Source organism: Mustela putorius, unplaced genomic scaffold (assembly GCF_011764305.1).
Source record: "Mustela putorius furo isolate JIRA1106 unplaced genomic scaffold, ASM1176430v1.1 tig00000174_pilon_pilon_pilon, whole genome shotgun sequence".
In the NCBI taxonomy this organism is placed as follows: Eukaryota; Metazoa; Chordata; class Mammalia; order Carnivora; family Mustelidae; genus Mustela; species Mustela putorius.
Window position 1 is genome coordinate 40578505 of NW_025421304.1, and position 27668 is coordinate 40606172.

General features: G+C 58.7%; 1 protein-coding gene across 3 annotated transcripts in view; it reads left to right on the forward strand.

Annotated features, from left to right (window-relative positions):
• The window catches only part of CRISPLD2 (cysteine rich secretory protein LCCL domain containing 2), an 84900-nt gene that overhangs the window by 2260 nt on the left and 54972 nt on the right, over positions 1-27668 (forward strand). For all 3 annotated transcript variants that reach the window (XM_045076381.1, XM_004753882.3, XM_045076382.1), the window contains exons 2-6: positions 12347-12660; positions 17578-17696; positions 20168-20300; positions 20762-20877; positions 23833-23933. In XM_045076381.1, coding sequence (XP_044932316.1) covers positions 12421-12660; positions 17578-17696; positions 20168-20300; positions 20762-20877; positions 23833-23933 — 709 coding nt within the window. In that variant the 5' untranslated portion in view covers positions 12347-12420. The remainder of the gene's footprint in view (positions 1-12346; positions 12661-17577; positions 17697-20167; positions 20301-20761; positions 20878-23832; positions 23934-27668) is intronic.

The window sequence follows — 27668 nt, forward strand, 5'->3', positions numbered from 1 at the left end:
GGGTGCCACCCCAGACTCTGGAAGAAGGTGTTCGCCCACTGGTCAGCTGCTTGCAGAGCCAGACGTGAGGTCAGGGCATCTCCTGCTACGTGGGATCTGGATCCCCGCCCGACTTAGGGGTGGGCCTCGAGAGGGGATGACTTGACCCAGGGCTGGGACTCTACTTGGTGGACAGGTACCCGTGTCAACGTGCGGACAGCCTCGCTCCGGCTCCCAGAGCCCCTCCCTCTGAAGTGGGGAGGAGAGCTGGCTTGGCAGGGGAGGGCCCAGACCCTTGGCAGAAGAGCGCGAGGCCTCCGGAAGTCCCACACTTCATCCCTCCCTCCAAGATTCCTTGTTGGGTATCTGGCTTTTGTAGGTTGCATTTGAAAACTGGCCTTTTAGAGGCGGAACTCTCAAATGCTGACTGACCCCTTTGGCCTTGTGGGAACTGGAACATTTCTCTGCACTGTCACCAGTGTAATTTACTACGTATGGGAGGTGCCTCTGTGTCTGCTTGCTCCAGACCTAGGAGGCTTAGGAGGCTTTTTTTTTTTTTGTAAATTCACTGGTTTTTGATCAGTCCCAGATGTCAAAACCCAGCATCACTCAAAGGGGTTGATGGCTTGTCACGAAGGGAAAATACGACACTGGCATCATTTCATTTTCTCTTCAGCTAACGGAGCCGAGTAGCTGCTCAGCCCTTCTTGGGATGGGGACCCCGAGCCTCTCTTCAAGCCCTCGGTGAGGCACGCTGTGTTCTGGAACAAGAAGGATAGTGCAGATCTGGGTGGTGGTTGATAGTAGGACCCGCCATAACCTTTTTTCTTCTTTCTTTCCTTAAAAAAAAGTATTTTCACATGGTAAAATACACATAAACACAAATTTTACCATTTTAACCATTTTAAAGTATAGGCTGCTGTGGCAGTGAGCACATTCACAGCAGTGTGCCCCCCCGACACCTGTCCGGTTCCATCACCTCCAAAGGACACCCCATAGCCATTATTACCTGTTCTCCCCTCCCCAGCCCCTGGCGACCACCAGTCCGCTTGCCATAGATTCACTTATTCCGGAAATCTCACATACATGGACTGACGTGGCGCGCGGCTGCGGTGACTGTGTCTTGCGCTCAGTGTGATGCTCACAGAGCCCATCCTCACTGTAGTGGTATCGGTGTTGTGTTCCTTTGCGTGGCCGAGTAATATTCCCGTGCGGGACCAGACCACATTTCATTGATCCATCCTTCTAGCGACGGACGTCTGGGTTGTTTCCACCTTTTGGCTGTTGTGAACCACATTGCTGTGGACATGCGTGGACTCGTCTTTGTTGGAACCGCTGTTTGCCGCTGTTTGGGGTCCACACCTAGATGTGGAACTGCCAAGTCCCACAGTCACTTGAGGGTTAACTCATGGAGGAAATCGTGTTCTCCCTTCTTGGCTTTGTTCTTGAAGAAACATAGACTCAGCTCATCTCATTGTGGAATAGATCAAGGCCCTCGGTGACTGCAGGGAAATCTGGGTGTTCTGGGGGAGGTGTTGACAGTCCCCCCAGGTCACGGCAGCAACTGGCGGAGAACCCCGTCGGAGGCATTACGCCCCAGACTGTGTGGCTGTGGCTGTTCATGGACAGCTGCCCCCCCTCTCCACCTTGTCAAGGCTGTGAGGACAGACGGTTTCTTGTGGTTCAGCCCCAGGCACATTTATCTTCTCTGATTGTCTCAAGTGCTGTGTCAGCGTAGACCAAAACCACAGGTTCCGGGGAAAAAATAAATTCATAATGCGGATCATGCAACTTCTGGACCATGATTTAAAAAATATTATAAATTGTGAAATCCCACATTTTCAACCCAGATTTCTGAACTGTGTCCCATGGTGAGGGCAGAAGGGCAGTGTTCCAGCAGGAAAAAGAATAGAGTTTCCATTTCATTCGTAGTCAAATGGTCCTGGGATGGAGCCTGCCCTAAAGTTCTTTCGGATTGGAAAAAACCCACTCTGATCTCTCCCGGCTTGGGAGCTGGATGGCACCTGCCGGGACCCACTGGGTGAGAGGCTGAGAAATCCTTCCAGAGCAGAGGCAAGGAAAGGTGCTAGAGAGTGCCCCAAGCGGAGGGACCGTGTGTGTGCAAAGGCCCGGAGACGGGGAGGGGCCTGCCCTCCCCACCCCCCCAACCCCCCCAGGAAAAAGACAACGGGTTCCACATGGCTGGAGTCTGGGAATCAGACCCTGAATGGTGAGGGTCTGCCCCGCGGGTGGGGCAAGTTTGGATTTTTTTTTTTTTTTTTTTAGGGAGAGTGAGTGGGTATGTGAGGAGGAAGGGCTCAGGGGCTCAGTGTAGAGGCAGAGGGAGTGGCCGAATCCCAGGCCCTCTCCATGCCCGGTGCAGAGCCCGTCGCAGGGCTCCATCTCACGACCCTGAGATCATGACCCGAGCCGAAATCAAGAGTCAGACGCTTAACCAGTGGAGCCACCACAGCGCCCCCGGGTCTGGATTTCCTGCCACGGGCTGTGGGGCTTACACTTGAGAACGGATTACTGTGAAATGAGCAGTGTTCTCCAAAGTGTGGGAAGCCATCCCCACTGGTCCCCGAGGTGACCAAGCCTGGGCACGGATGCGGCCCCAAAGGCGAATGTGGGTGGTGCTGCCTGGGCCCAGCGCCTGCCCCACACCATGGTCCCTCTCTACAGCAAAGACAGAGCAGCACCCTTGGCATAGAAGCCCGTGGCCAGCTGGCATCCGTGGCCAGCTGGCATCCATGGCCAGCTGGCATCCGTGGCCAGCATCTGTGGCCAGCTGGCACACGCTCACTTTGTTCTGTTTTCAACGTGTGAAGTTTTACTCCTGCCTTCCGTTCGAGGCAGAACTGATCATGTCCTTTGCAAATGGTGATGACGGAAAATTACCTTTTCCAAGGCCATTTCTCTGCACCCTCAACATGGGTCACCGATACAAGTTCATGGTACGGACTAGTGGAGCTAACAGGCCGGGAGCAGGGGCAGTAGGTGTGCCGAGGGTGGGAGTTTGGGAGGTGCTCGATTCGGGTGGGACATGAGGTCGAGACTGTTACATTCTGGGGCCACGGTTGTCAAAGTGGGGTTCCCTCTCCGGGGGTGGGGGGCAGAGCAATGTCCGGGACCTTGTGAGGAATGCAGATTCTCGGGCCCTGTCCGGCCTTCCTGCATCAGAAGCTTTGTCGGGGGAGGCCGGCAATCTGTGTTTTAACAAGGCTTCCGGCATGTTCCGGCGCAGGCCTGAACGGGACTGTGCGGCTGATGAAGGCCTGCCCTGGGGCCCTGGCACTGGGATGGGGTGGGGACCGCTGGCTAGTGGGGGCGGGTGTGAAGTTGTGTGGAAGGTTATGGATACAGGGCCTGGTGCAACCCAAGAGAAGTCACACGGCCAGACGGGAGTAAGAGCCGCGGGGCTAGGACAGCCACCTCCGTGCAGGGTGGAGAGGCCCCCTGACAGGCTGTCGGTAGCGTCCTGGCTTTTCTTCCAGAAGAATGCCTTGTTGGCACTCATCGCTCTGGGGCCTGAGCACGTCTAGCACCTTCCTTCTAAGCACATTCACTGCCCCTCATGCGCCCAGGAGCTTCCCAGGTAAATCTATTTGGGAACCCCAGACGCCCCCCGCTCCAACAATGAGCAGTTCCCTCAGCAGGGCTGCAAACACAGCCGTGTGTCTGTCTTCCGGCCCCTCTCTCTCTCCTGCCCCAAACCAGCATCAACACAGCCGGTCTGTTCTCTCTGGGGGAAGCGCCCGGTGGCTGGAAACCCTGTTTATTCCCGCGAACCTTCAAGGCTCGGGCTCCGCTGGCCGTGAAGGTATTTTCAGCCTTGGCATGGCTGCACAAAGTGCCCTCTCAGACATGGGATGAACTGGGCCCTGTCTGGGAGAGTCGGTGTCTGGTCCAAGTCGGAGGCCCCCGCCGGCCGTGGGGCTTCATCGGGGCTGCAGGGTGAGCCCCAGGACTTGCCTCAGCCCTGAGCCTGGGGGGGTGCAGACCCCTAGGGTCCTTTCCTGCAGGCTGATGTTCTTGTGCCTCTCGTGCTTCCCTGGATCCATTCTTAGAAGAGAGAACAATTTCAGACTTAGAAAAAAAAAAATTTATTAACGTTTCACATACCAAAGAGGAGGGAACACTCACTGGTGCCCTGGTGGGTGGCTTTTCCCCAAGTGAGAGCCCCAGCCGCCCCCGGGGCCCCTCCCATGGCCCCGCCCCCAGCAGGAACCGTTTCCCGACTTGTAAAGGCATAGGTTGCTTTTGCCTGGTTTTGAACTTGACCTGAACAGAATGGAGTCTGGCTTCTTCCGTTCGGTCTGGGAGCTCTGCCTGGGTCATTCCCTGCTGACGGGCTTTTAAAGCGTAAGTGAGACCCTGTCACCGTGGGCTGTACCCCTCCCCCCGCTGATGTTCCTCTTTGCATTTGGAGTAAAAGCAGGACTCCCTGTTCTTCCAGGCTCCTGGCCACCAGGCCCTGCCTTCCTCATTTCTCTGCAGCTTTGTGCCTGGCCCCGTCAAGCCAAGACGGGGACCATCCCCGAGCCTTTGACCTTGTGGTTCGTGCAGTCTGGGGCTCCCCTTCCTGGAGACTTGAGCGAGACCTTGCCGTCCACCCCACCCTGAGCGGTCCCTGTCCCTTCCTCGGCCGAGAGTGACCATCCCATTCTCCGGGCAGTGTTCTCATGCCTTCTGCCTTTGTCTGGTAACTGTGATGTCTCCTCCCTCTCCTGAGGGCAGACTGTCTTGCTTGTACTTGCGGAGGACTCCCGTGGCCCCGTGAGGACTTGCCCTGGGATTTCCGTCCGCACAGCGGTGTGGAAATTCCATAGCCCGGTGCTGTAGGATTCTTGAACTGTGCATCTTCGAGCCTGGTTCAGAGCCAGGGGCCGTGACTCACCCTTACAGATACCTCCCGATACCATGAATCAGGCATTTCAGGCAGGAGCCCGTTGGGGGTCGGCCCAGCCCCGTAGCCCCGAGCAGAGAGGATCTGAGCTGCTGAATTCACCCAGGAGGAAGGAAGAGTGAGCAGACTGCCCCCGCACCACCGATTCTCTCCCCGTCTTCTTACCTTCTCTCCTCATCCCTGCGAACCATTCAGGGCCTCACTGTCGCCTCGAGGGCCTGGGAAATCAGAGGCTGAGGGGCCCTCTGGACAGCCTGGGGCTACCCGCGGAGCCGTGATTCCAGCAGATCTGACCCGACGCCCATGCTTTCCCTCGCGGCTCCGGGGCCGTTCTGGACTGCTTGTCGCTGGGACCCCATGGTTTCCTCACGTTTAACTGAAGCTTTGCTGAACATCTACACCTGGGCCAGAAGGCAGGCAAGGGGCCCCCCGCGTGGGGTCCCGGGTGTTCTGAGAATATATTAATTTATTGTCCCGTCACTTTAAAAATGACTTTTCTTATTGACTATCTAGGTTTATATTGAACACACCTGGTTTTTCATTCTTTTGCAAAGTGAGCTCTCCTCTCCTTTTGCCCAGGATTTTGATTATTCTCCGTGTACTATTTAAGAAACCCCGGGGCGCCTGGATGGCTCAGTCAGTGGAATGTCTGACTCTTGATTTTGGCCCAGGTCATGATCTCAAGGTCGTGAGTTTGAGCCCTGCGTTGGGCCCAGGCTCAGGGTGGAGTCTGCTGGAGAGTCTCTCTCTCCCCCTCTCCCCTTCTTCTTCTCTCCCTCAAGTAAGTAAATAAAGAAGGAAAATCTTTAAAAAAAAATTGAGGGGCTCCTGGGTGGCTCAGCCGGTTAAATGTCTGCCTTCGGCTCAGGTCGAGATCCCCAGGTCCTGGGATCGAGCCCCCCCCCCCCCCCCCGCGTGGGGCTCCCTGCTCAGCGGGGGGCCTGCTTCCCCCTCTGCCCCTCCCCCAACTCACGCTCACACTCCTGCTCTCTCTCTGTCCGAAATAAATAAATAGTCTTTAAAAAAGCAATCAGATGGGTTTCCTGTAGGCTCTTGTTGGCCATCTGTCTTCGGTTGTGGACAACCCAGGGCTGGGGGTGGGGGGGCTTCAGTGAGAGAGAAGGGCCTGCCCCGGCTGTGTGCGGCCCTAATCCCGTGGGGCAGGGCTTACGGAACACGGGCTCCCGTGGAGGAGGGAGACCCCGCGGGGTCTGGTGCTCTCCCACATGTTCATCCCTGCAGGTTCTGGCCAGTCCCGGGATCTGCCCCAGACATGCTGGGGAGACGTGCTCCCCACTCCCGGCCACAGCTTCATTCCGGGAATTTGGGGTGGTTTGTGGGTATGACTGTGATCTGCCCTTGGCCTCACCAGCATTTTGAGTTCTCCTCTGTGCTCCTGGGGAGAGCCGAGCGTGGGGCACCCCTGGCCTTTCGGCTTAGCTGCTGTCACCCGGGATGGGCACGTTCCTGAATGAGCCCGGATGGCACGGGCGAGAGGGGCAGCGCCGCCCTGAGTTTGGGGAGCTGCCCCTTCGGGCCGGTGACCAGAGTGTGACGAGGCATCTGCCCTTGCAGACATTCTGTGTGAACGTGGGCAGGTTGCTTCTCTGTCTGGAACCTCCGTTCCCTCACTGCTAGGACAGGGCCCGTAATGGCCACAACCCCGTCAGCCTGTGGACCGTGGGGACGGAGGACCCACGTCGGGGCCCGTGGGTCTGCCCACACGCCCTGGAGCGGCGGGCTGTGGTGCCCGTGAAACATGGTTGTGGAGCAGCTAACCCTCGCCAGGCGTGAAGCCGGACATGGCCAGGGCCCGCCCGCCGCGGGCCGGAACCGGCTCGGTGCTTTTTGTTAAATACTCAGGTTGGGAGCCCATTACCCGCGACCATCCGCAAACACCAAATCACGGGCACTTACAGTTAACTAAGTCCTCTTCACAATGGGGGTCACGAAACTCTGACCTCACCCCATCCTGACCTTTTCCGGCGCTTCACTCTTATCTCCGTCCAATGAGGTGATGGTGTCCGTCCCCTGCGGTGGAAAGACTGCACAGCAATGGCCATCTCACGTCTTTCCAGAAATCCTGCAGTCAGGGATCTCCCACGGGTTGCTTGAAATAGGCCACCGTGGGAATATTTGTGCCGGGGGAACGGGCAGACGCCACATACCAGGGTGATTTTTACTTTTGGGACTGTCAGTGTTCGGACATTTGCCAGCATACACGGGTTCCAGCGCTGAGGAAGCCCGCGGTCCAGCGGGAGAGGCGGACGGAAGGAGCAGGTGTGACAATGACAGCGAGCGCTAGGGCTCCTGCTGCTTCCCAGCTCAGCCGAGACTCAACCCCCGCAGGAGCACGTCGGCAGTCATGGCATGTGAACTGGGTCATTGTCATCGATGGGAGTGACCATGAACGCACGTACGGGCAGTTCCTGGCCAGAGAGTCCACACGAATGCCCCAGACCTGGTTCATTTTTATTGTTGTAATTTTTTAACGATTTTATTTATTTATTTGACAGAGATCACAAGTAGGCAGAGACAGGCAGAGAGAGAGAGAGGAGGAAGCAGGCTCCCTGCTGAGCCCGATGCGGGGCTCGATCCCAGGACCCTGAGATCATGACCTGAGCCGAAGGCAGAGGCTTTAACCCACTGAGCCACCCAGGTGTCCCTCATTGTTGTAATTTTTTAAAGTTTTGACGTGCCGGACTTGGGGCCCGCACTCACAACCCCGAGATCAAGAGTCGCACGCTCTACTCACTGAGCCGGCCAGACTCCAGACCTGGTCTGGAGAAATCTGGGAGAAAGTGGTTACGGCTCAAGGCAGGTCCTGAGGAAAGTGCGTTTCGAATTTAGGGCACAGTTTTTAAGCCCCGCACGCATGAGATGTTTAATATGCTGTTTAACAGTTAGGTTTTTGCGTCAAAGCAGAGGTGGGGCTCTGAGATAAGGTCATGAACAGAGACTCGGCATCATTAACCCCGGCCTTCTAGAAACTTTTCCACACAACGCCTCCGGGGCACACGTAGCATCGCCATCCTCCTCAGAATAGCGACCCCTTACGAAGCACCCACACTCGGGCTCCAGCCGGGTCTCAGGACACTGAGGAAAGGACACTGCTTTCCGGAAGCTTCCTGGCGCCGGGGCTCGTCCGCAGACCTGCCTGTCTTGTTCACTGCTGAGTCGCCGAGGTCAGACGAGCCCTGTGATGCCCGGCTACCTCACAGACGTGGCCCCAGGGGCCCCGAGCAGGGACGCGCCACGCAACCAGCAAGGGGCTGCCTCACGCGTTGACTCAGCCAACGTTCTGGGTGGTTCTGGGCAGGCCCGCACCGCGCGGCGTCCTTGCTCGGCTCTCCCGACCTCCTCGGGAAGACGCGGCCACACATTCATTTCTTAAATATTTACTGGACACCGACGTGTCAGATGTGGGCCGTTCGGTGGCCAACGAGCCGACGGGTCTGGGGCTGGCGGGGGCTGGGCGGGTGCGGTGTGATTCAGCCGTGACCCTGGAGCTGGATCGTAGCTGGAAGAGCCGGGGCAGGGAGGGGGCAGGGAGGGGGGCAGGACGGGGCCGCGGGATGAGCTGTGGGAACAGCATGTGCAGGAGGGAAGAGCTCTGGCACAGCTTGGAGCTGCCGGCCGACAGATGCAGTGCCGAGATCCATCTTCCTGGCAGAATCTTCCAAACACAGGCAGGGCCCTGCGGCCTGACGAGCAGAGCCCCGGGCACGCCCCCTTTCTCTCCCTTGCTCTGGAGAGGCGGGTTTGGGGGCGGCCTTGCCCGGGAGGTAACCCTGAGGAGACGGGGGTCTGCTGATCCCACAGAGCCCTGGCAGGGGGCACGGGGGCTGCAGAAACTCATTTCACATCTTGACGCCTCCTCTAACTGGCTGCAGGGCCTCAGCCGCACCAGGCAGTGTGTCCTGGACTCAGTTTTCTTTTCTGTAAAATGGGGTTGGAAATCGCCACCTCCCTGGCAGACTCCAGGTGCATTTGCGAGCTCTGGGCAGTGCTGTAGGAATCTGATGTTCTGTGGCTTTTGTTAGCCAGCCTGGAGTCTCGCCGTGGGCCCTGGGGCCTGAAAGCCTCACTCCCCTCCCCACCTCCCTGGTGGCCTGACATTGGGTACGTCGTCACAAGACCTTGGCATGTTGGTGTCAGGGGTCAGAGGTCAGCTCAGCATGTGAGAGTCACAGGCACGGCGACCCAGAGAGGCTGCATGTGTGCCAGGCCCGGGGATGGAGGCCTGTCTCGGTGAAAGGTCGCCATGATGTAAGGTTTCAGTCCCCTGGGGTTGACACACGGGTGTCTTCTCACCGCCAGGAACCACCGTCTGTCCCAGAGGTTGGTGTGCTGTCACCGGGTCCCCTTCCCCACAGGCTGTGGCTGGGCTCTCCTTCAGGAAGCCCACTCTCGGGGAGGCAGGGCAGCGTCAGGAAAGGGCCCTGGGACAGCACGGGCTGTGTCCCAGCGCTCGGTTTCTGCTCGCCAGCTGTACGAATTCGGGCCTTCTGGACACGGCAGAGGCCTCAGTCTCCTCTGTAAAACGGAAGCAGTACAGCCCGAGCCTCCGAATCATCGGTGGGTGAGAGGAGAAATCCAGGGAGCGGCGCACAGTAGGTCTCCCTCAGTGTCAGCCTCCCCAGCCGCTCGGGGTCTGTACTTGTCCCTGGGAAGCCCTACGCAGCCCCGGACTTCGCACGTGCCTCACTTGAAGAAAGGGTTTTAATTGTCTGATCGTGGGTGAGAAAGAGGCTCAAGGGTTTAGGCCCTAAGTTCTGGTTGAACTCCTGGGGCGGCAGAAGCTGGAGGGGCTGCCCAGGCCCAGGCTGCTGGCGACGCCCCAGGGAAGTGGGCCTAGGCCTCCTGATTTCCCGTGCCCCCCATGCCCCTTCCCCACAGTGGCCAGTGGGGAATTGGGTCCATAGTCCTGTTTATCCAGTATTTTCTCATACTTCTGGAGGCCTGAGCCCCCTCTGTGGGCAGGGTGGCTGTCCCCTGAGGCCTCTGTCCTCGGCCTGTGGACACTGCCTCCTCCCTGTGTCTTCACACGGCCCTTCTCTGAGGGCGTCTGCGCCCCAGCCCCCGCTCTTAGGATGACAGCCGTCGGACGGGACCAGGGTCCACCTAATGACCTCCTTTTAATTTAATGATCTCTTTAAAGGCTCTGTCTCCAAATATAGTCACGCTCGGAGGCGCTGGGAGTCCGGATCCCAGCCTGTGAATCTGGGGGGGTCACAGCTCAGTCCCGAACAGCACCGTGCAGGGTCCCGGGAGGAGAGCTGCCGGCCCCTCGTCCTCACGGTCCTGCTGAAGCCTTCGTGGTGTCGCGAAGCCTAGACTTAGCAGGAGTGGGATGATTTGGGCCTGGCTCCTCCCCTGCAAGGACCCCCAGGCCCCCTGAGCTCTGGCCAGGCCAGACCAGTCTCAGAACCTGGGGTGCACGGGGTGTGCTTCCCAATGCCGTGAGCTGGGAGACCCAGCGCATGTCTGCCCCCGAGGCTTTATGAATTCTCTGTGGGGCCTTGCAGACAAGCAGCCTACTTACTGTCAAGTACATGGTGAAGGCCGTTTGTCTTGTCTTTTGGAATAAGGTCTCGCCCGCTGGAAGGGTGCCCTTGGGACCAGCAGTTGCTTCCTTGTCTCCTCATGCTTTGGGATTTTGTTTCCTTTTGTCATTGATATTTTTAAAAACCAGAGCTGTCCAAAGGATAGCATGGGCTCCCCGCCCAGGCCCGACCCCTGCAGTCCCCCTCCTTGGGGTAGTGCTTTGCAGTTCTCCCAACACAGCCTGTGCCCCTAAAGTGAACAGAGGTGGACAGTTTGCCCTCTTTGCTTGAGATTTTAAAAATACAAATAATACGTGGAAGATCAAGAGGAGGGTCCTCACATGCTCCTTCTCAGTTCCCCTTCCCTCACCCTGGAATCAGCCCGCACCGCGAACCTGGACTGGTTCAGGTGTGGTTTTACTACATAAACACATACACGCCCCAAGTACACATATGTTCACACAGACAGACACGTGTATGTGTGTATATGTATAAAATATGCACATATAATACACCTAGATGCATGTATGTCTATATTCATGTACACCCATAAGTTACACAAACTATAGTCTGTGGGTTTTAAAGTTGGTGTAAATAATACCTGGCATCATTCTCTCCAGTTTACTCTTCTAACCCAACCTTGGATTTGGGACTTGGTCATGCAGACGCTCACACGGCTCGAAGTTGTTCCTTTTTCTCTGCTGTGTAATACTCCACCTGACTGCCCACTGTCTACTTACCTGCCCCCAAGGAGAGCTGTTTGAATGGTGCCCACCGGAGATTGAAACCCCACCCAGGCTTGAGTCTGGTGGACTCACAGTCGAGTCCTCGGGAGCGATTCTGCTTCACGCCTTCGGGGGTGTGCTAGCCCTCTAGCCGCCGCGGACCCTGTGCGGTGGTGACGCCCGGCAGCTGCTCCCTGACGGTGGTCTCTGCTCTCCCTGCGTCACGGAGGGCAATCCAGCGTCAGTGTCTCGGCATCTGTGCCAGCCTGGCCTTCTGCGGCTGGGAAATGCTCATATATGGCGGTGTGACTCCTCCTGGAGCGAGGTCGGGACCCCAGGGGTCTGCGTTACTGGTTGGAGTCCCCGGGGGGCAGGCGAGCACGCACACGTCCTTCTGTGCCGTCCCAGCCCCGAGGCGCTGCCCCAGAGGGAACTCCCCTCAAGGGGGGCTGGTCTCGCCTAGTCGGGAGAATGCCGGGCGTCCCCGCTGGGTGGTGGCTATTTTTGTCCAAAGCATGGCTGGGTCAGGACCCTGGAGAGTTTCCAGGGTCAGAGTGGGAACTGCCCCATTCCCATGGCTGCTTGGCTGCACGCTCAGCCTCGCACTGGTCCCTCCCTGCCCCTCCGCGTCCTGCCCCTGACGATGCTTCTGCTGGCTGGTGTCTTGCAAACCCAGCCAGCTCAGCCCGTGAGAACTGGTCACGGCTCCTGTGGGGGAAGGCGGAGAAGCCTTGATGGGAGGACGGGACCCCTCGGTGTCCCAGACGGGTCAGCCCCCCGGTGGGGTTCCGCAGCCCCTTCCCCCAGCTCCTCACGCTACCTGTGCCCGGCACCGCCCTGCAGTGGGGGGCTGGGGTGGGGGGAGGGGCTGTGGTTTTCCTTGTCTCTCACACCACCCTGGGTGGGAGCTCCCCGAGGCGAGGCTCAGGGCCTAGTAGCCCAGTGAAGGTCCCGTTTCTTATGGACTCTGCCGTGGAGGGCAAGCACACTCCGTCAGCCTGCGCTGGCTTCTCGGACCCTCTGGGTTCATCTAGGGCGCGAGGGACCTCGGTCACCGAGCTTCTGTGAGCCTCAGTTTGTGCGTCTGCAGAGTGGGGGGGGGGGTGGCTGTTCACGGGTCAAGCCCAGGCTGGAGCTGGTTTAATACCGACCGACCTCTTCCCCCACTACCCTCTGCTTCCCTTCAGAGCTCCCACGCCCCGGCGCTGCCTTGGGAGCCCAGCCTGCTTGTCATCCCCGTCCTTGTGGCCTGCGTGGCACCATGAGCTGTGTCCTGAACAGAGTCGTCCCCTTGGGGCTGGTGCTCCTGGTTTGCGGAGCCCAAGGCGTTTTCCTGCCCAACATCACTCAGTTGGAGAAGCTGCTCAGCAAATACCAGCAGGACAAGCCGCACTCCCGGGTCCGGAGGGCCATCCCCAGCTCGGACAGGGAGGAGATCCTCATGCTTCACAACAAGCTCAGGGGCCAGGTGTACCCCCCGGCCTCCAACATGGAGTACATGGTAAGTGCAGGTGCTCCCGGGGCGGGGCGGCCTGGGGTCCATCTGCTTTTGTCTCCAGGGGCAGGGTGTGGTGGGCTCAGGGCCTCCTGGCAAGAGAGGGTCCCCTGCCTCTGTTCCTGACACCAAAACGGCACTGGTGAGTTCCCCGGGCCGCGGAGCCCAGCGCAGGGCCCCGCCCGTGGCGCTCCCCTGGCAGTGGGAGGTCTGTGCGCTGGGCTTTGGCGAGTCCATTCGCAGCTCTGCTGCCTCCTTGCTCGTGACCTGGATGTGTCCACGGCCCCCACTTTGCGAATCTCCTTCTCATGGTTCTGGGACGGTTTGATGACGTCACGTGGTAAAATGCCCTGGGGGGGCCAAGGTCACCGTCGTCACTGAGCACCTTGGTCTTCATCCGGCCCGTTTGGCCGCCCTCCTCCGTCTGAGCGGCAGCAAGGCCGAGTCCCTGAGAGTTGGGGTGTCTGTCAGCGAGGGGCTGGCAGAGAGGGGGGGCCGTGGAGGGTGTCCCGTGAGCCGCCTGGGGAAATGCCATGTGGAAGGAGCCAAAGGGCAGCCGGCCCTCCAAGTCCACGCCTCTGGCCCTGCCTCCACGCACCCCCGGGTGTCTCTGCCAGCAGCACTTCCTGCCCTCCCGGCCCTGCGATGCACCTGCTGCTTTTCTCCCATTTTATAGACCAGGAAGCTGAGGCCTGAGGTCAGAACCGGTCGTGGCAGAGCGGACTGCAGGACCCAGGCTCACAGCCATCGTCCCGTGCCTGGTTTGAGCCTTGACACCCCTACTGCCACTGCCCACTTCCTTCTGGCCAGCCTGCCCCCCCAACACCTTGATCCGCCCCGGGGCTCGTCACCTCCCACGTTGCCCCCCGATGGCCTACCCTGAGCCCTGCCTCCTGTTCCCTTCCCGACCTTCGGGAAATGTGTCTCCTGCTCGGGAGCCCCAGGGCCCTCTGTGCCTAGGATGGAGCCCACGTGCCCTGCCTGGAGCTCAGGACCTTCGATCTCAAGCTCATCTATTCCGAGAGGCCAGTGGGTGTTCCCGGAAGATGCCGCCAGGCCCTCCGTCCCCCAGGAGTCCTGTCCCCACCTCGTGCCTTATCCCATCATAGACGGGACCCAGCTCCTTTCCCTCCTCTGGACCCTACTCTCCCCTTTCATGCTGCCCTGTGCTCCGTGGCAGGGTGCTCGCGATCAGGGACCCACCCCTGTGCCTGGGAGCCCCTCACTGTCGCCGTCTCTGCCCTCATGAGGTGGCCTGTCACCATCTATACCACAGATGAAAGGCTTGCCCTTCTGGGCAGACACCCTTGGAGCAGGGCTGTCCTTTGGGAACTCGTCACAAAACCATTTCTTCTTTCCCTGAGGAACGTCGCCCAGGCGCTTACTCTGAAGGGTTGTGCTGATCTTAGGAGGGAGACTGGGCACCCGTTCACAATACTGATGCATCAACAGCTGGTGCAGCCCTTTTTAGGGTTAAAGGTGTAGAGAATTAGAGTCGAATTCTTTGTGACTTTGGGTCTGGACTCTTCCCCCGTCCTTCCGTGGACCTGGTGGTCTGGCTCGGTCCCCGGGGGGTGGGTGGGGGAGAAGGACACTGTCCACCTCCCCGGACAGCTGGGCCTTCCTCCTGGCCCCCTGCCACCCCAAGGCCCTGTATGGTGCCCACCTTGGAGCAGGGGATTTTCCTTGCCGGAGCTTAACCGAGTCCCAAACGCTCCAGGATCCCGGCTGCTCCCCGCCTCCTGTCGGGAACAGGCTGATCCCGTCTCTGCTCTGTGCTTGTCCAGGGGCCTGTCTGGAAGGTTCGGTGCAGGGAGCAGGGCTCCCATGGGCAGCCCGGAACGAGCCTGCCACGTTTTCCTCTTTGTTTATTTTGTGTTATTTCGGGATTGAAGCTGGGATCTGGGTCCTTACGTCTCAATGGCCTGCATGTCAGGGAGGCTGAGTGTTCGTGAGTGTTGTTGGGGCCTCCTCTGAGCAGGGGCCCCCAGGCGGGGGAGGTAGCCTGAGGCCCAGCCCCTCTGCCCCGGGCCTGCCCATCAACTCACATCTCCACCCAAACAAGGGGCACTCATTTGAGAAAGTGTCTTGAAAATCCAGCTCCTTGCTCAGCCCCGCCTGCTGGGGCTTCAGTTGGGTCCTTTGAAATAGCTTTAGCCCTGAAAGGTGGATTTTAAAATTCCAAAGAGTTTAGACCCCCTATTTTGAGTTTTTATAGGTGGACAGGCTCTGAAGCCAGCCTTCCTGGGTTTAGGGGAGCTGCCACTCACTTGGTCGCTGTGTGACTTCAGGCAGATTAGTTGGCTCTGTGTTAATGTTGGCTCTCTGTGTTAATGTCTCCTCACCTGCACAGCGGGGACAATAAAAGTACCTTTCTCATAGCATTGCTTGGAGGAGCTGATGAGATAATGCATAAGTACTATATAAATGTTAACTATATTGTTGCTATGACTATTTTAGTAACTTGTTATCTTAGCCAACTGGGACCGGCACTTGGTGATGGCGTGCAGAGCAAGCTGAGAACTCCTTGGAAGCCAGATCAAGCTGGGTTGTTAAATTTCTAACTTCCTGCTGTGTGACCTTAGACAAGTTGCCTAACCTCTCTTAGCCTCAAGGAGTTTTGTGTGTGTGTGTGGTTTTTTGTTTTTGTTTTTGTCTGCAACAATGGGAAAATATAACATACCTCAGGGGCTTATTCCAAGAATTAAATAAGAAAGAAGAATGTTCTCTGGCAAGTGGCAGGTGTTCAGGGACAGGGCCTAACCCTGCCCCTGGCACATAGTAGGTGCTCAAGGAAGTTAATTTCCTTAATATCAAAATACAGTTTGCTGAGAGCTGCCCTGCACCTTGCCCGGGAGCTTGATGCCTCTCGTTCAGCTTGCCTCCAAATCCTGTTCCGGCAGCATCGTTAGCCTAGATGGGGAAACAGGCTCAGAGACGTGAAGCCACTTGTCCACGGTCACACAGCCAGCCACCGGCAGAGCCTGGCCCCGCGGATAGGCTCCCCTCACACAAACACTCTCGCCAGTGCCCCCCAACTGCCCAGGTCTTTCCCTCCTTCCCTGGGTCTCCCTCTGGCGGTAGAGAAGGCCCACCTGTGCCTGTCTGCGGTCTTCCTACGAGCCGGGCTCGGCTGGAGCAGAGGAGGTTGGGAGGTGAAGGGCAGGCCCGAAAGGAGTCCTTGAATGCAGGGAGGGCGGAGAGCTCTGTCCTTGTTGGGCTGCGTCCTCTGTCTCCAGCCAGAATTTCAGAAGCCCTGAACCCCCAGCCATCTGCCAGGACCCTCCCTACCGCCCCTCCCACCGAGCTGTAGAAAACGTTATGGACCCAGACCAAAGGCACACAAGGTTCAGAATAACGTTGATCAGAATAAACACTGAATTTCTGAGAAGCCAGTGGGCCTTGGGGTGGGGTCAGCGCCTGCACAGGGTCTGCCCTGCCTCCCTGGACTTTGGGAAGGGCCTTGGCTAGCCACGGCCAGAGGGATCTCGGTGCTCCTCCGGCCCCCGCCGCCCTCCCCTCGCAGCGGACTCTCTGTTCTGTCCTTGCTTGGAGATGGAGTCACCAAGGTGGTCTAGGTAGTTGGTTTGGAAGCGGGTGAGCCACAAGTCTGAAAGGCGGGAAGGCGGAAATCCAACGTCACGGGATACTGTGGGGTCTCCGGATGGGAGTGGGGGCTTGGATCGGGTACGTAAAGGGAGCAGCAGGAGAAGCCCCCAGCAGAAGGCAGGCCTGTCCCCTCTGCACTGCAGGCTGTCCCGGGCTTGGGAGAAGGATCCCAGGCAGAAGGGACACAGAGCCTGGTGGGCACGAAGGTGGCGGGGTGGGGACACTGTCAGCAAGAGTGGAGTCTGACGTCAGACTGGACCCGGGAGGTCCTGTGCAACCGAAGCAGGGGTTGTGCCCAGGGTGTGACCCAATCCACAGAGGCGTATGCCCTCGGCCAGGCCTCGGCCCTGGACGTTCTGGAGTGTCTGGCGTTGAGGCTGGAAAGAGGTGGCCAGGTGGACGTGCGGAGGCGCTCGACTTCAAGCCATGCCGTCCTGGGGGCCACAGCCAGCGCCGCCAGTCTCCCATTCCCGGCCACGTCCCAGGACCCTGCCTGCCTGACTCTCCGCGAGCACCTACTGTGTGTGCGGGGCTGGGGCTCTCCCGAGAGGGAACAGCAGTTGCTGGCCTGCCTGCGAGCCGGGGCATCTGCCTGATGACCGGGAGGAGGCGGGACAGCAGCTGGCCGGAGGGCCGCTTGGCATCTGTCCCACCGCAGAAGAGCGGTGACCCCGCTGCTTTGTTCACCGTGTTCCTTCCCGGGGAGCTATGTGCGTCCCCGGGCCAGCTGGGAGGCAGGCCGGGCGGCGCAGCCGGTTTCAGATCCTCTGGCCCAGACCCTGCCCTTGCCCCCACCCCTCCCCCGCCCTGATTCAGGGTGGGCTGGGCCGCAGGAGAGTCCGATGGGCCGAGGCCAAAGCATTTTTTGCTCCCCTCACCTTTTTTTTAGAACAGTAAAATGCATAAATCATAAAAATTCACTCTTTTGACGACTTTGAAGCCTACAGTTCTGTGGTGTGAAGCACATTCGCGGGGCTGTGCCGAGGCCACCGCCATCAGCGGGACTCAGGCATCTTCCCGTTTCACCCACGAGGAGGCAGAGGCCACAGGGTGGGCTCGCCCGTCTCCCAGGCAAGCGGGAGCCCCGAGCAGTAGCTTCGAGGACGGCCATGGGCCAGGCTCCCCTGAGATCCCTGTGGCCCTGCCCCTTCCCGCTGGCCGGGTCAGGAAGCCATCCAACCCCTGCATGGCCCCCGGAGTCTAGGAACGGAGCCTCCGGGCGCCACGCAGGGCCCACGCGGGGGGTGCGTGGCTGCAGGTTTGGTCCTTGTGCTCATCCTTGACTCTGGGGGGCCGGGTCTGCTCTCCCTGCAGACTTGGGACGAGGAGCTGGAGCGGTCGGCGGCGGCGTGGGCTCACGAGTGCATCTGGGAGCACGGGCCCACTGGTCTGCTGGTGTCCATCGGGCAGAACCTGGCTGTCCACTGGGGCAGGTAAGAGCCGTCGCAGTCCCCCCGCCCCACTTACGTGTGAACCAGCCGCCTCTGCGGGCACCTGCCGTGTGCCGGCCTGGGTGCTCGCCGTCCATGGCCACGGTTAAGTCTGCAGGAACCCCTGAGCCATTTACGTGTGGGTGAACATGCTCAAGGCCCAAGGGCACTTCTAAGTAGTTGTAAAATGGACGCGAGCCTGCTCGTTGGCTCCAGACACTGACCCCCGGGCTTGGGCTTTCCAGCTTGGGGGCCCCAGTGCACCTCCTTGAAAGGATTCCTGAGCCCGTTGCAGCAGGGTCGGGGGGACACTGGAATGTTGGCCTTGCTGTGCTGGGTCAGGGTATCTTCTCTGCCCCCCGCGTCTGGGTTTTGCTCCTCCTCCAGGCCCAGCCAGGTTCTACCTGGTGAGCAGCTGCCCTCCCCTCGCCCTCCTCGTCCAGCCTCGGGGAGGCTCCCCCTCACCACCGAGGCCCTCTGGCCCGGAGGAGGCCCTTGAACGTGGCCTCTAAGAGGTGCCCACCTGAGCACCCACCCAGCCAAGGGCTGGTTTCCTCAGGGGACGTGGGGAATGGGCCTTTGCTCTGTGCAAACTTGCCGACTGACCAGACAACGTGGTGTGGACGCGAGTCCTCCGGGGCTGGAGCCAGGGCTGGCCGGGGGCTCACGCCCACTTGTGCTTTGCTACATCGCTGACAAGTTGCACAGGACTTGAAGTACAGGTCGCCCGACTCACAGCCCAGACAATCCCCAGCCCCGTAAGCACCTGAGTTCCGTGCGGCTGTGAGCCGTCCACTTGCTTTAGGTCAGTGTCTTTCTGGAACAGAACCTAGCCAGTGTCGTGAGGGGCCCAGATGGGACCCGGTGGAAGGGAACCCACACCTGTTATTATTATTATTATTTTTGGTCTCCTGCTGAATTCTGCTTTTTATAAAATCAGTCTTCCGGTGGCATGAAAAGAAAACGTCTACAGGGAGAAAACCCATCATTCCGCCGGCCTGGCTTGGCAGCCGGAATATTCCTGGACTCCTGAGTAGCCTCTGGCTGTGGGCCGCATATTTTTTCATCGTGGTAACGGTGGCCAGGACAGCCTTGAATTCTTTCCCTCCTTCTCATCCACGATCAGACCCGTCTTCTATTCCGTGGCCATCCTGCGGATCCTTGTCAAGGCTGCCTTCGGGCCGTCAAGGCTGCCTTCGGGCCGTCAAGCCGACAGGCGGAAAGTTAGCCTCTCCGTTCTTGGAGCTGGTCCTGCTGTGGCTGTGTCAGGCTTAGTGCTGGGGCGGATGGTGCAGAGCACACAAAGATCTTGCCCCTGCGGGATCCACAGTGCCGACCTGCTTTCCCCAAGAGACCCCCTCATTCTCTGGGCCCCCATAGCAGCCTGGCCATGGCGCTCCGGGGACACGGATGGGCATGGGTGTCCCCACGAAGCTCTGTGGCTCTGTGGCTGTGCAGCCGCCAGCGACCTTCCCCAAGCCAGCCCCGACTACGTCACTGACCACCGCCAGGCGCTCTGGGCTGTGACAGTAATTGTTACAAGACCTCTAACTGCCCGCCTCACCGCAGGGCTCTCAGACACGGCCAGAGCCCTTGTGTCTTCTCTCTTTATCGAAACCGCTTTGTTTACACGTGCTGGGGCCGCTGACCGGGGATCTGTGTCCAGTTTGTTTTCTTTCCCGGGAAGAAAGCAACGATGCCAGCCCGGACGGGTGGGGCCGTGGCCACCCATGGTGATGACCTGTGTGGGGGAAGGGGAGGGCTCAGGAGTTAGACTTGAAATAGAAAGTTCTGGAAAGGGCTTGCCCATGTGATGGCAGAGCTCTGCTTCTCTGCAGGTTTCTGTACTTTCCGTTTAGTTCTATTTCTATTATTTATTTTCGACCTTGAATCTGAGTCCTTGGGTCTTCCCCCTGCCGCCCGGCAGGTGAGGAATGAAGCCAGCCAGGACGATATGGAAACGTTCGCCTCTAGGCTCCCCCGTGTGCCCTGTCCCCCATCGCGGGCTGGTTTTGCCCCTTTTTAGATGTTCCCTGGCATCCCATCTGTGCATTACCTGGATGGTTACTTACTTGCTGTTTTTCTCTGCATTGACTTGAAAGGGACTCATGTCGTCCATCAAGTTGTTTTAAAGAATCACACCTGGGAAATAAGGGGCTTGTGGGCATAAATACGTAATTGTAATATAAGCAGTGACTTGTTGGGGGCCAGGCAAACGTTTCCTGCAAACACAGGTGGAGTGTGGGCCTCCCAGAGACACTCCTGGAACCCAGGCACTCCGGGAATGCCCAGGGGGGGCTCCTTGTAAGTTTGGGTTCTAGGCACTTATAGCAGGTCCTGGGCAGGATTTGGGGCCATTCATGCACAGCAGCCCTGTCCTCTAGCCTGCCCCATGGACGGCTGTGCTGTGAGCCGCGGTCTCGGTCTGTTGGGTGGGTGGAGGCCGGGACGTAACCAGCTGGTCTGCCCCGCAGGTACCGCTCTCCTGGCTTCCACGTGCAGTCGTGGTATGACGAGGTGAAGGACTACACCTACCCCTACCCCCACGAGTGCAACCCCTGGTGTCCGGAGAGGTGCTCTGGGCCCATGTGCACCCACTACACACAGGTAAGCCCCGAGGCCCTCGCCGCGACCTCAGCCCAGCACCCCCACACCCTGTCACTCAGCTGGCCTGCTCCTCAGTTGGAAGACTCCACTCTCTCATTACCATCATGTTTCCCTTTAATTTGGTGTTCCTCAAAGTCCGGCTGTTGGGCCGAGCGTGGGTTTGTGACACAAGTGTGGAAACTGGGAGTAAGCTCTAGAAACTTGTGTGGCAGTTCTCTGTCGCTGGCACGTTTTCCTTGTGGGTGATTTGTTTCTGTTTGGAGTGTGTGCGTGCGTGTGTGTGTGCGCACATGCGTGTGTTTAACAAATATAAGGATCTTCAGGGATTAGGGAAAAACTCTGGTCCATCACCCCTTCACAACATGCACCCTTTTAGGGCCAGCGCCCTGGAGATCCAGGCCAGACTAGGTTGCCCTGTTCTGCCTTGTCGGGGTTCTGACATGTGGCTGTCATCTTTTCAGATAGTCTGGGCCGCCACCAACAAAATTGGCTGTGCTGTGAACACCTGCCAGAGGATGAACGTTTGGGGAGATGTTTGGGAGAATGCGGTCTACCTCGTCTGCAATTACTCTCCAAAGTAAGAACAAGTAACATGGTTGTCTGGGTTGGGATGCATTGTCCTGCCATGGAGGACCCAAGGGAAGTTGGATTAAATGGTGAGGTCTCTTCGTAGTTCACATAACAAGACATCTAGAGATTGGTGCATCCAGTTAAGCTTAAAAGCTCAGCAGTGTCCATGAGGACTCAAGCTCTTTCTGTTTCCCTGCTGTACTAGCCTGTCCTCATGGTTCCAAGATGGCTGCAGAGCACCGGGCATCACATCTTCCCAAACTAAAGGGACAAGAATGGTAGTAAAGGGCTTTCTCTTGGCCTTTCTCAGCCCTGGCCCACTTTCTCCTTCTGTCATTGGCTAGAACTAGACTGTAAGTGCACAGATGGGCGATGGCGGGGGAGGCTGAGACTTCCCTAATGTTTCCATGAATGAAATTGCCCAGTTGGCTTTGCAAGTCATCTTCTGGGACTCCCAGAGCAAATCAGAAGCTGGAGTAGCTGTTGGCTGGCCAACCGTGGGGTGTGTCATAGCCAGTGGGATGAAAATACAGCAGCAGATACCACTCTGGGAAATGTATTCACGCTAAACCTAGTTTTTGCATTTTTATGTTTTCCCTTCTAGAAAAGACCATACTGAGCCTGTGTCTTAGCCCCCTTTCTCCTCAGAGCAACCTGATGTCATCAGTGGGCCATCTGTCCCTCTATTGACTTACCTCCTTTGCTCATCAAATAATATACTACTTTTCACAGCATGGCCCTCCCCGTGTACAGCCTGTGGTTTGCTCTCCAGCCACAGGGCTGGCTCCTGCCCTCGCACTGGCCCTGCACACAGGATGCCCTCACAGCATATTTGCTCAGGGACTGAATGAAACGAAGATGACCTCACTCATTTGTTTTGGGTCAGGAGCAGCCATGAGGAGGTGGGATGTGGGGGAATCGCTGAGGTCAGGAGGAAAGAGATCGTCTGTCGTGCATCTGGCACGCCCATGCTGGCCGTGTCTCAGCAGCCCACAGGCCCGCGTGAGGGCAGGTGGATTAGGTCACTGCTGGTGGGAAGGGGAACGCCCGCCCCGTGGAAGAGCAGTAACTGGCCCCCTGGGGCGGGGTCCCCAGCAGAGTGGCCAGTGGGGCATGATGGATATTTCGATTCGACTCTTTGTATAAAAAAAAAAAGAAATACACCTGAAGATCCTATCAGAAACAGAATCTGCCTTTCTTAGCACCCAGCTGTCTTCTTGAAAAACAGAAAACGTAGGGATGGTACCCATGTCTCAAGTGTGCAGCCCAATAAACCCCACACGTGTCTACATGGGCCAGCCAGCATGCGTGGCCATGACCAAGGGCCAGAGGCCATGAGTCCCAGGTGGAGGCAGGGTGTGCCTCTGGGTGCTGGTGGTTCCCTTCCTCCCTGTGTCGTGACGTGGCCGTTCTTCTGCGTGTGCATAGAGAGGGAGCAAGGGAGAGAGTAGGGGCTCCCCAGGGTCCCCTCCCTTAGGGACACTGATCCTGGTGGGCGGGAGCCTCATCCTGTGACCTCGTCCCCTCACTCACCTCCTGGCACGCCCTGTCTCTACACACAGCCATCTGGGGGTTAGGGCTTCAACGTGGCCATTAGTGGGCGGTGGGGAGACACACACTGGGTCCCTGTGACACGTGTGTACCCCTGTAACTACCACCATCGACATCCCTCTGCACTGGTCGGTGTCCACTTCGGACCCTCACGAGAATGGACCAGACCCGTATGCCCTTTCTTCCCCTGTATCTCCTGCTCAGCGCCGTGCGTTGGAGATTAATGCACAGTGTTTTCTGTCCAGTGGGCCATTCTGACAGCTGTGTAGCCAAGAGTCGGAGCCCCTGGCCGTGCAGGACGCTGAGTCAGGTGCCTGACCTCCCAGCACCAGCGGGGCCCCCGGACCTCCCTGGGAAGCTGTCAGAAATGCTGCCCGACGGACCTGTTGATTTAGCAAGCTCTCACGGAACACGCGGCCTTCACCGTGAGCAGGGCCCTGGGCTGAGGGTCTCCATGCCATCACTCTGTCACTGCACAACCTCCTGCTGTGGCCCCTGTTACAGAGAAGGAGATAGAGGGTCAGCCCTGAGGGCAGTGGTGGGGTCACACGGCAGGCAGGGCAGGGGTTCCACTTGGGGAGTTGCTCTGGATTGCTCAGTGGAGGGAGGCTGGGGGAGGCCAGGGCCAGGCGTGGCTTCTCAGCAGGGCTCTGGATCACCTTCCTGAGTGGCCCAACAGGTCAACCCTGAAGGAAGTTTCTAGAAGGAATCATAAAGACTGGTTCCCCCATCACGCATGGCTCCAGCTTGTGCTGTCAGAGGCCCAGGCTCTGGGAGAGGGGCTACGGACACCGCTCCACACCTGTTACCTGGAGAACCAGGCCTGACCGGCCTCCATTTTCATGGCCAGGGACTTCAGACGGAAGTGGACAGTGTCAGTGACATCTGGACGGACCTTGGTCCCAACCCCGAGGGCAGAGTGCTCAAAAGCTCTGAGCCCCTCCACTTGCTTGCTGTGTGGCCTTGGGCAAGTCACTTAACCTTTCAAGCCCCCGTGGCCTCCTCTGAGAAAGGGTGGAACTTCAGTGCCTCCCCAAGGTGTCAGAAGGATGGAGGGACCTGGTCGGTAGGAGCTTAGTCGACACGAGCTCCTTCCCAGAACGTGCTTTTACTGCTTTGACAAACAGCTCAACAGGGCAGATCTCGGCAGCTCTCCAGGACGAAGGTGTTGGGGCTGGGGTGGGGTGTCGTGGACAGTATTCAGAGTCGTGTAAGGCAGGACACGGGCAGCGCGACGGGATCACGGTGCTGGGGAGGAAGGAGGTGTCCGAGTTCCCACCGGGATTCTTCTAGAATTCTCTAGGCTCTATGCAGCGGCCTCTCCCTCCTGGACAGCCCAGGAAAGGAGCAAGGAGGTGCCCCGGGGCTCAGGCGGCAGCCCCTCCTGATGGTGTTTTTGGTGTTCCCGCAGGGGGAACTGGATCGGAGAAGCCCCGTACAGAACCGGCCAGCCCTGCTCCGAGTGCCCGCCCAGCTACGGGGGCGGTTGTAAGAACAATCTGTGTTACCGAGGTAGGAAGTGACTCGGAAGCCACCCCGAGTGGCTGTCCCCTCTGTCAGTGGGCCCAGGGAAAGGCTGTCGTCAAACGGGCCAGCTGAACGCTGCAGTCAAGGCGCCCCTCCCCCACCCCTCCTCCTGCCCGTGCAGCCGTGGGTGGTGGGCAGACCCCCTCTCCAGCCCTGGCGTTCAGCCCCCCGCATGTCCCCGCATGTCCCTTCAGGAGGCCTCTCCCGCGGCCCCACCCTGCGCTGGGCACTGGCTGCACACGCGTCCCTGCCGTGGTCAGCTCTCACAGTTTGGTTACAAACACACGACAAACAGGACTGTGCCTATCCGAGGTGACCTCCAGGCTGGCAGGGCTTGCCCCGCCCCCCGGGGCTGCTGGCCTCCTTCCTGCCACTCGGTGGCCCCTCGCGGATGCCTCGCCCGATTCATCATACGTGTTCACGGTTCCCTTCCCTCTGTGGCCCCGGCAGATCCGAGCGTCTGCCACGAGTCCTCACCCTTGTTTCTAGCTGGCCTCCCGGGACCTTTCCACGGTCCCCGCTGCTGTAAGTAACACATCCTGGGGCCTGAATGGTTGCTCATGTTTTGCAGTATTTTTTCCGGCTCTAACCCTGGGGGGCGGAAGTGGGTCCGAGGCGCTCCCCGAGTGTTTGTGTTTGGGACGTGTTGTCCGTGTGGCCGCGTCGGCTGCCATGGGACAGCAGAGAGGGGTCTCCCCGGAAGCTTGGGCATGCAGGAGCGGGCGGCTCTCCACGCCAGGCTTTTCTTGACAGTCCAGTGGGCTCTGGGGTACAGAGACAGGTGGGCTGGGGTGTGGGGTCCCAGGCCCAGTTGAGGTGCAGGGGTCCTGTTGTCCCGGCCAGCTGGTCACCACTGGTTCTGCCCAACGTGAGCCCATGAGACGGGGAGGCTTTTTAGTAGCAGTGTCTCCTGCCGGCCCGCCCCGACTCTCTGTCTCCAAGCGGGGTGCCACACACTGGTCTTCAGCGAACCCCTCCACGAAAATCCCTGCTCTGGGTCCTGCACCCATGAAACACGGGTGCTAGAGCCCGGCGCGCTGGCTTCAGGAGGAGCACTCCTACCACATGCCAGCTGCAGGATGCTGGGTAGGCCGCCCCCTCTCTGGGAGCCTCAGTCTCCCTGCCTGGAAGTGGGGGTCATGGCAGGACAAGATCGTGGGTGGAGACTGGCCCTCGGGCCTGTCCGGGCCCTTCCCTGTGTCCCTGGCAGGCAGAGCCCGTGGCTGCCGTCCAGTCCCTCAGGAGGGGCGAGTCCCTTGTCAGATCCCGAGCGCCAATTTGGGGAGCTTAGGAGAGGGAGGCCCGTGGAGGATTCTCCTCAGACCTCCTGCCGTTCGCAGGGTTGTTTTCAGGGTCTGTCAGCCCCTCCAGGAGGGCCTCCAGGCGCATAAGCCAGAGCTGCTGGGTCCAGGAGTCGTCTCCATGGTTCCCGGAGCTGTGTGCTCGGGCATACCGCGCGTGCCGCCTGGGGCTCAGTCTGCCCGTCTATAGCAGTGGCAGTAAGAGTCTGTCTGTAGAAGCTTTGCCGCGAGGATGCCCAGAGAAGGATGTGAGCGGCTAACACAAGAAACAAGAACCCTTTCTAAACACACTCGTTATCCGCTCCCAGAAGTGGGGGTGGGGAGGACTCCGTGCTCATCCGTGCTGTGTATCTGGCAGATACATTCTCCTCCTTGGAAACACAGACTTGGTGTTACACCTCCTCTAGGGAGCCTTCCCTGATTACACAGGCAGCGCACCTGCTTCCGTGCTCTCTCTACCCCCAGACTCTTTCTGGATGCCTGGTCACCTGTTGTTCCAACAGCCAGTAGGCTCTGAGGGCTCCGGGGTCACAGAGCAGATGTGTTCTGCCTGCGAGCGAATGCATATACAGCCCAGATGCCCAGAGGGTCATTTTCAAAGGACACATGCACACAAAGACACCTCAGATGCTGGGTTACCCACCCAATGAAGCCTTTATGCTTGTTTCTTTATTTTTGATGGAAAACTCCCAAGTCCCCTTGGCAGGAATCCCAGCTTTCTTAGCTAACCAGGCAGAAAGTCTCTGGTAAAGCCGGTTATCTGCATAAGCTACTTAATCAGCACCAATTGAGGGGCCCCGAAAGGCCTTGACCTATAATGGGGATGGGTCAGGGTTAAAGATGGACCATTTGAGAAGTTTCCGACTCTCCAGCCTGAAACTGTGAACCCGTGTGGCCATGAAGGGTGTGGGCTGTGCGGCCAGGCAGCTCGACACGTGGCTGTGTGAGCTTGGGCAGGTCTCTTAGCCTCTCTGAGCCTTGGTTTTCCTGTCTGTGAAATGGGTCTGATTGGGCCTCCCAGGGAGCGAGGCGCACAGGCCAAGGAAGCACCGAGCCGGTAGGGAGTCAGTGTGTGCCCCGTACCCATGAGCCCTGAGTTCTGTCACTACCTACAGAGCCAGGTAGGCATCTGCAGGGGGCTGTAAGCAATGTTGTGGGGCCCGAGACCTCTGGTCCAGGATGGACCGTGCACACAGTGACCTTGTGGTGAACTCGGGCGTGGAATTTCCCCAGGCCCGCTCTGCTCTGCACAGGGCATCTTAATTGGGATGTGCTCAAACACAGGCCATCGTCTGGGTAAGCACTTCGCTTTTCATGTGTGCGTCTGAGGGCGAGGACTGTCTGCCCGTTTTCTTAAATAGTGACCCTCAAACGCTTTAGATGGCTCTGCCAAACTATATTCGGCCGAATAAAGCCGCGATTATGAGGTATAAAAATCCTAAAGGCCAGTGGAAGAAAACCCGGCTCATTCCGGAGATCACTCCGGCCGGCAGAGAAGGCAGAGCTGAATAGCCGCATTGACGGCGAGAGCAGACCCGAGACGGAACATGTGGGCCCAGCGGCGTTTGCAAACCCAGCGTCTTCCTAAAGATTTCGCCTATAGCTTTGGCCTCCAAGTGGTGATTTCAGAATTCTCTTGGTGAAGGTCTTCAAACTCAGCTGGGACTCTTTTCTTCTCTCTCTCTCTCTATTTTTTTCCTGAAAGAACCCAAAGAGAGAATTCCTTACGGCTTAGTTCATCCTTCATTCAGCAGATTTTATTCAGCAAAGCTGGCTGGGAGCCGGGTGTCTGGGGTTGGGGGGGACAGGGATGAAGCCGGCTGGCTCCTGGCCCCGGGGAGTTGGCAGCTGGTGGGAGGGGCAGGTGGTGGTGGCCTCGTAGCTGTCAACAGAGCTCTGATAAGGATGGCATCGGGCTCCGGACTGCCACCGCTTGACCCCCACCCACTCTCCTCACCCAGGTGGCATGGTGGCTGCGCATGGCGTGGGGGTGGGGGGTGGGGACCAGCCCCTGGAACAGACGCAGCACATTCCGGCCTTGAGAAGCCCTGGAGAATTGGCCCTGGCTCTGGATGCTTGCTTTGCGTAGCCACAAAACACCTGGTCCCCCTTTGGAGCAGCGCGGTCACTGCTAAGGACAACCGGGAATGAGCTGCAGGTGTTCACGAGCCCTTGTGCCTGCTTGAATTTTAATCCAGTGCCACAGAGAGGCCTGGGAGGGGCTCCCAAGACGGGGCTTTCCAGCTCTGGTCTTCAGACACCCTTGGAGGATGGGGGTGCACACTAAAGTGGGAGACCCGCACCCCCCACGAGGGTGCACACCACGGAGTCCTTGACAAGGCCACACGGGCAGATGAAAGCAGCCGGACTGTTCCGTGCACTGGCGGGGCTTCATGGCTCGGTCCCTGATGGCCTGCAG